At 38.5% G+C, this 8,426-nt stretch overlaps 1 protein-coding gene across 2 annotated transcripts in view; it reads right to left on the bottom strand.

Annotated features, from left to right (window-relative positions):
- The window catches only part of jam2a (junctional adhesion molecule 2a), a 42,547-nt gene that overhangs the window by 28,602 nt on the left and 5,519 nt on the right, over positions 1 to 8,426 (bottom strand). For both annotated transcript variants that reach the window (XM_016456875.1, XM_016456873.1), the window contains exons 2-3: positions 5,144 to 5,209; positions 4,954 to 5,064 (exon numbers count right to left, since the gene is read on the bottom strand). In XM_016456875.1, the coding sequence (XP_016312361.1) occupies positions 4,954 to 5,064; positions 5,144 to 5,209 (177 nt within the window). The remainder of the gene's footprint in view (positions 1 to 4,953; positions 5,065 to 5,143; positions 5,210 to 8,426) is intronic.

Here is an 8,426-nt window from a genome sequence, read left to right on the forward strand (position 1 = left end):
GGCTGCACGTAAGAATCTATTCATATATGAATCGCGATTCTGTCTTCTAACGATTCTAATGGATTCACAAGTTTCAAAATCAATGTTCTAAAGCAGTGGTTCTTAATACTGTTCCTCGCGTCCCCCTGCTCTGCACACGCTCTGCATCTCTCTCTCTCCTTATCTCTCTCTCATTCAGCTCACCTCCAACAATGAACCGTTACAATTATACACTTATTTTCACATAGTTATGAGAAGCATTAAACATGGACACGCGTGCAGTTGCCGTACTGTATTAAAGCTTTAATCAGGATAAAAACGTATATTAAAGGTTAAAACTAACTGAAATAAAATAACAATTATCAAAATAAATTATCGTTTTCGTAATCATTACGTTCTCACCCCTTGGCGGAAAAATATACGAGCTGTGTGGAGGTTTAGAGAAATAGCCTACCTGTAATGGCACATCACGCACATGGGGTTATCTGACGTAGAGACGCAAAGCAGTTTAAAGCCTGCCTGGGTCCTGTTTGGTAAATGTGCACCAGCAGTACTTAACAGAACACCCGACCCGTTATCCAACAGCAGCACTAATTTAATTCTGTACCAGACCAGAACCGTTTGACATAAAGTTATATTTTTCATTCTTGTTTTCTTCTGAAACCGTTCAAAATAGCCTATAGGCTAGGTATTGTGTTTATTGTTTGTACATTATAACATTTCGCTTTATTTACTGGTGTTATTTATTATTATCATGAATGTAATAATGCAGTTTGTGCTTATCTGTGTTTAACCCAAACTACAACGTAACATTAATGTAGACCTACATACCGGTATCTAAATATGATTTTATAATTTTATGCTATATAGACCTACCACATTACCCTCCACCGGATGTAGAATGAGCAGCAATAAACTACATTTGGGCATTTTATAATACTAATGTGGATATTTTGGTGAAAGTAACTCAAAAGTAACTCAAAAGTAGTGTAACATTACAATTAAGAGACAGTAATATTGTAATGTAACTAATTACTTTCAAAAGACAGTAACTAGTAATATATAATGTATTTCATTTTGGAAGTAACTTGCCCAACACTGCTCACTAATTACAAGACAATATTCAAATGTAACTTCAAGATGCAACTCTAATGACAACAAAATACATTTTCAGACTAAAGTTGTGTTTGCCTGTGCTCGAGTGTTATGGTTGCTATGCTATGCAGTTGTTAGGATGTTGCTATGTGGATGCTGAGGTGTTATGAGTGCTTTTTAGCTTGTTGCCATGCGGTTCCTAAGGTGTTCTAGTTGTTTACTACATAGATATGTATAGCTAGATGCCCTATTAGCAGCTGTTTCTATGGGCCGCTATACATAAGCTGTCCACCATATTGGAATGTCAAAGCCGGTCTGTGAACACTCGAGAACAATGCTTTGCATCTGCACTGCAACCCTAGTTATACATATGCATGAATATCTTTATCTAACAAATATCTTTAGCTAACAAAGCATTTAAAAGGTACTTTAGTTTAAAAACCTGTAATATTGAGTTAATACATATTAAAAACACAAACCAACACATTCCTAACTGTGAAAGTGTATCCATTTTTTTACGAATTTAAATTTTGGCATTTTTATAACCTGATGCTGCGCAATTGTTGCATCTTGAAACTCATTGATTTTTATTGTGAATGACAACATATAGACCGTTCCAAGATGGCGGACGTGTCGACGTGTCTGGAGCGGTCGAATGTGGAATCTACCTATACAGGTCTATGGTTTACTAGGCTGCTTTCACACCTGGCCTGTTGTTTCGGAACCTGGCGCGTTTCCCCCCTTAGCTCGGTTCGTTTGGGCATATGTGAACACGGCAATCGCGCTCGGATCTGCGCCAAAACAATCGGTCCGAGATCGCCTGAAACGAGGTGGTCTCTGCTCGATTGAAAACGAACTCTGGAGCGGTTCGGTTGTACTGAGAAAGCAATCCGATCCAACGGACCAATGAACCAGGCTATATCACAATGTATAATGGGTAATTACATAAGTTCCGTGAAAAGCATTAGCTTTGTTGTTTTGCTAATACCTCAAAATGAACCTGTGAATGTCTGTGGGTGAGCACGTCTTTGCCATTCAAAAATCAAACCGCACTTTTTTTATTTTATAATGCCGTCTTATTGCTCTTCTTTGTAGCAGGTGCACTTTAAAAATGTTTTCCCAATCAATCCTGGACTCAAAAAGATAAATTATTATAACGACAGCTACAAAAAAAACAAAAAAAAACAATAAGCCCGCAAAGCTGTTATCGTTCCATCCTGACGGATGACATGCGTGATAAGCTAAGTGGAATCCCGGAAAATAAACAAACATATTAAACATAAAAAAATATGAACAAATTTGGTCGGTTTAGAAACTTTGCCTGTGTGAAAGCGAACCGCACCAAGAATAAAAAGCAACATTGTAATCATCTTAATCCCCGTTTCGGAACAAAGCAATCGATCTACAGGTGTGAAAGCATCCTAAAGCACTGATTGATTGTTACAGAGTTCTAAATAGTTGTTGTGTTGCTATGCGGTTGCTATTTGGTTTCTAGTTCTAGGTATAGACCTTATGTAGCTCCGCCCCTTTTCAGTGCTGTCTTGTTTCTGACTGGTATTTGCTAGGCCATATCTATACTGTCTAAGGTGTTTTGTGTGGTTGGTGAGGTCTTGTGAGTGATTTTTAGCAAGTTGCAATGAGCTAGAATGTTCTAGGCATTTTCTAGGGCACTGATATATGGTTGCTGTATTATTCTGAGTAGTTGCCAGGGTGTTTTTTTGGGTGTTGCTATGTGCTTGTTGAGGTGTTCTAGGCATTTGCTAGGGCATAGATATATAATTGCTATGGTGTTCTGAGAAGTTACTAGGGTTATAGAATGCAGTTATAGTTTTTAATGCAGTTGCTGTTTTAATGCAGAGTGTCCAGAAGTGGTATGAATGGGTTTTGATATGTTCCCTTACGAAAATTAACCATGGTTTTACTACAAATAAAACCAAAAAATCATGGTTATTGTAGTTAAACCATGGTAAAGACAACTTAACTATGGTTTTGCTACACTAACCATAGTTTAACCATGACATTTGTAGCAAAACTGTGGTTATACAATAGTAATCAATCCGCCAAAAAACATGTTACTACACCTTTACTATAATAAAACCATGGTTAATTTTCGTAAGGGGCTAGGGCATAGATATATAATTTCTATGGTGTTCTGAGAAGTTACTAGGGTTATAGAATGCAGTTATAGTTTTTAATGCAGTTGCTGTTTTAATGCAGTGTCCAGAAGTGGTATGAATGGGTTTTGATATGTTCCCTTACGAAAATTAACCATGGTTTTACTACAAATAAAACCAAAAAATCATGGTTATTGTAGTTAAACCATGGTAAAGACAACTTAACTATGGTTTTGCTACACTAACCATAGTTTAACCATGACATTTGTAGCAAAACTGTGGTTATACAATAGTAATCAATCCGCCAAAAAACATGTTACTACACCTTTACTATAATAAAACCATGGTTAATTTTCGTAAGGGTTGCTGTGCAGTTACTAGAATATTCTAAGGGCATTAATATGTGGTTGCTATGGTGTTTTGAGCAGTTGCTAGGATGTTACTATGTGGTTGCTAGGGTGACATGAATGGTTCCTGAGGTGGTACAAGTGGGTTTTGATATGTTGCTAGGATGTTGTAGGTGTTTACCAGAATATTGCTATGGCCACGTACACACTGCAAGTTTCAGGAGTGACAACCACATTTAAATCCGAGAGTGAGTCCCGTAAATTATCGTTCCATGTGTGTTCGGAACATGACTCACTCCCTAAACTGCCATGAATGGCAGAGTGGTAACCATAGCAACGTTGTAGCATCTCGGAGAGAACACAATGCTAAAAGGATTAGCTAGTTTTGTGTTAGCTGCTGTTGATAAAAACATTAGACTCCAAAAACATGCGAAAATCCGCAAAACGTTATTAAATTGTCATCGACGGGAGAGGCGTCGTAATCTAGTTTTGTTCTTTAAACTGTTATTGAACAGCCTATACTCTTGACCGGAACTGCTCGGTCCACGATACACCTCTCTCTGCCATCCTGTCAGATCTGAGGTAAACACTTGATGCCTGACGTACTGACGTGACGCACATTGGCGTGCTTCTCGTGACATCATCATTAACAACTAGTTGTTCAGTTTGGTTCCGTACACACTGCATAGAATCTCTGTAAATGCGGTTGTCACTACCTGTATTTTTCAGGAGTTAATGCGGTTGTCACTACCGTATTTTAGTGAATTAGCGATTAAGGAGTAAAAGGTGAACCGACAACCGAATTTAGCTGCAGTGTGTACGTGGCCTTTGTGTTTGCGAGGGTGTTCTAAGCAGTTGCTATGCTACACTGTTTAACATCCAGTATATGAAACTGGTGCAAAAATGGTACATCAGAAACGTCAGTTACCTACGAAATGGCCATCGTAATAAACGAATGACACATCCTTGTCTATCTTCTTTGTTCTTTAAACTGTTATTGAACAGCCTACACTCTTGACCGGAACTGCTCGGTCCACGATACACCTCTCTCCGCCATCCTGTCAGATCTGAGGTAAACACTTGATGCCTGACGTACTGACGTGACGCACATTGGCGTGCTTCTCGTGACATCATCATTAACAACTAGTTGTTCAGTTTGGTTCCGTACACACTGCATAGAATCTCTGTAAATGCGGTTGTCACTACCTGTATTTTTCAGGAGTTAATGCGGTTGTCACTACCGTATTTTAGTGAATTAGCGATTAAGGAGTAAAAGGTGAACCGACAACCGAATTTAGCTGCAGTGTGTACGTGGCCTTTGTGTTTGCGAGGGTGTTCTAAGCAGTTGCTATGCTACACTGTTTAACATCCAGTATATGAAACTGGTGCAAAAATGGTACATCAGAAACGTCAGTTACCTACGAAATGGCCATCGTAATAAACGAATGACACATCCTTGTCTATCTTCTTCCACTCAATGCGAGGATTCTCGTCATTTTCTGTCTTGAACTCACAGGAGAGCTCGGCATCTGTGGAGGACAGCAGACATCATGGCGTTAGCGCACATCATCTCACTGACGTCTGCATGAAGACGCCACACAAACTCACCTGAGAACTCATGCACTTCCACTCGAGGACTGCGGCTGGTGACGGCGACAGGGACGACAGCGATGCCTGAAACAGAGACAAGGATGAATGATCAACACAATGAAAAATATCTGCTGTGTGTGACATTCAGATGTTCACCTAGTTTGTGGTATGTCAGTCTAATGTTCATTTTGGTAGCTTGACTTCCTGAATTTTATCATCAGTGTTTTTAGTGTGTTGCTATGTGGTTTCTAAGGAGTTCTAGGTGTTTGCTAGGGCACCTCTATACAGATGCTATAACATTCTGAGTAGTTGCAAGGATGTTACTATGCGGCTGCTAGGGTGTTATGAGTGGGTTTTGATATGTTGCTATGTGGTTGCTAGGGAGTTCTAGGTGTTTGCTTGGACACATCTATACAGTTGCTATAGTGCTCTGTGTGATGGCTAAGCTGTTGCTATATGGTTGCTGATGTGTTATAAGTGATTTTTAGCATGTTGCTAGGGTTTTTTTTAGGTGTTTGTAAGGCATTGATATATGGTTGCTATGGTGTTCTGAGTTGTTTCTATGGTGTTATGGGTGTTTTTGTATGTTGCTATACAGTTGTTAGGGTGTTGCTATGTGCTTTCTGATGTGGTATGAGTGTTTTTTGTGTGCTGCTATGCAGTTGCTAGGGAGCTGCTGTGTGTTTCCTGAGGTGGTATGAGTGGGTTTTGAGATGTTGCTATGTGGTGCTAGGATGTTCTAGGTGTTTTGCTAATACATTGCTATATGGTTTCTAGGGTGTTGCTATGCTGCATAGCAAGTGAAGAGTGAAACACTGTTGTGAATAATGCACAGTGCTCTGGCCACTACAGGAATTGTTTACAAACTCCCAGAGGGATGAACAAGCTCAATATGGATTTCTAAACATAGCTGATCACATTCTTAACTGATATTCTTACTGAACAGACATAAAGGTCCAGTTTATGTTCGCCTGTGCATTCATGGCTAAAGTTGGATTCTGATTTCCTTACAGGAAAAGGAAGCAGGTGTTTCCCTTCCTGAATAACATGACAGACATTGTTGGTCTTCCTGTTTCTGCCCAAGCATCATTAGAGTAAGACCACGAGCCACAAGAGATGACACAACTGACCAAACTAAAGGAGGTTTCCATATCAGAATCAGATCACACATTCACGTTTCATCGTGATGATTTTACAATATTAGGATCCCAACTTCCTTGTCGTTGTCAGAGTCTGACATCCCATCATGCACGTCGCATTCATCTGAATCCATTTCAGATAAATGACCATGTAATTCCTTGTAAAAATGCAAGTTGCTCAAAATGACATGGATTCCTGTGGAAACTGAACATCCAAATCACTCTTGGAATTGTTGTTTCCTGACAGACAAAATCATTAACAAAAGGACTGTGGCTGATTATAGCGCTTTGTTGTTGTTGTTTCATAATTTAAAAGGAAACACCAATCAAAACATGAGACTGATCTGGATGAGATCAAGGGATCATCTAAGTGTCCTGATGGTTTGAGTCTCATGAACATGAATCTCAGTGATCCTCACAAACAGGGTTATTTCCTAACCAAAATGGTTTGTATTCCTTTAAGTATGTTGGAGTACCTTTTTAAAAAAAAATACTTGAATACAGTGATCATTCAACATCATAGGATTGCCATGGTACATGTCCAAAAAAACATGGTAATAGCATGGTACTTTTTGGTTTGTGTTGTGTCTTGCTGTGTTCTTCTTACAAATCAGTACTGTACCATAGTACAGTGATGGCATCATGGTAATTATATGGCACTTTAAAATGAAAACTCATGTTGAAATGATATTTACATGGGTATTTCAAGAACACCATGGAACTGAAAACTCATGTTAGTTCTATGCTACTTTTTTGTTAGTGTCCTTACAGTATTATCACTGTACCGTGGTACCAGCAGTTATTTTACTATTATCTATATACTATTACAGTATTTCTTATTAATTTTAATTCATAATATAAATTAATATTATTAATTTTCATTTTAGTTTAAGTTTTAGGAATTATGGAAATATTGTGCTTTTGTCATCGAGTTTAAATATTTCAATTTAGATTGAATTTACTTTTATTTCAGTTTTAGTCATTTTAGTACGTCACATTAACTTATTTTATTTAATTCCAGGGCAACATTTGTAATTTTTTTAAATCTAATATTTAGGCCTATGTTTTATTTCAGCTTTATTTCAATTAACAAATTTAAAAAACAAAAAAACGACACAGTTTTAGTTACAATAACAGCTCTGATTTGTCTGGAAGGCTTCTGTCAACACACACTTGTTTTAGTGCTCACGTCTGTTCGAATGTCCAGATCACACAGAAGGAATGTTGACATTCCTCCATATCTGTATTACTCCAGTTGTGGAGTATGAAATGGGACGGTTGGTGTCAGTACCATGCATCATCTTATCAAACCTCATGAGCTGCTGTCAGTCACCCACTCGCATCAGACAAACAGCCTCCTCAACTTTCACAGGAATGGTTCAGATATAGGCCTACAGTGGGTATAGAAAATAATTACCTCCTTTAAAATAATCACATTTTGTTGCTTTGCAGCCTGAAATGAAGACAGACACAGTTTTTGTTTTATCCAGCTGTATTTACTCAGTGCAACTTATAACATCCAAATGAAAGATATAACACCGACATGTCAGAAATTAAATAAAAAAAAAACAATAACTGAGTTGGAAAAAGGATCACCTCCTTGTGTCAGTATTTTGCTGAACCACCTTTTGCTTTAATTACAGCCTTTAGTCTGTTGGGATACGTCTCTCTCTCTCTACTAACTTTGCACACCTAATGCAATATTTGCCCACTCTTCTTTGCAGAACTGCTCAAGTTCAGTTAAATTTGATGGTGAACGTTTGTGGACTGCAGTCTTCAAGTCATTCTACAGATTTTCAATGGGGTTTAAGTCTGGGCTCTGATTAGGCCATGCAAGACATTCACCTTTTTCTCCTTCAGCCACTGTGTGCTCAGTTTTGCTGTGTGCTTTGGGTCATTCTCATGTTCTCTGTCCCATTGACAGCTTTTTGACAGAGGGCAGCAGATTTTCCTCAAGAATTTGACAGTATTTTGCCCCGTCCATTTCTCCTTCTATCCTGACTCGTGCTCCAGTCCCTGCTGCAGAGAAACAGCCCATAACAGGACATCACCACCTCCATGCTTTACTGCAGGAATGCTGTTATTTGGATGGTGAGCTGTATTGGATTTCAGCCAGACATATCATTTGGTGTTCACCGATATTTTCAAATAATTCAATTTTA

The sequence above is a fragment of the Sinocyclocheilus anshuiensis genome, unplaced genomic scaffold (assembly GCF_001515605.1).
Source record: "Sinocyclocheilus anshuiensis isolate Anshui unplaced genomic scaffold, SAMN03320099.WGS_v1.1 scaffold856, whole genome shotgun sequence".
Lineage (NCBI taxonomy): Eukaryota > Metazoa > Chordata > Actinopteri > Cypriniformes > Cyprinidae > Sinocyclocheilus > Sinocyclocheilus anshuiensis.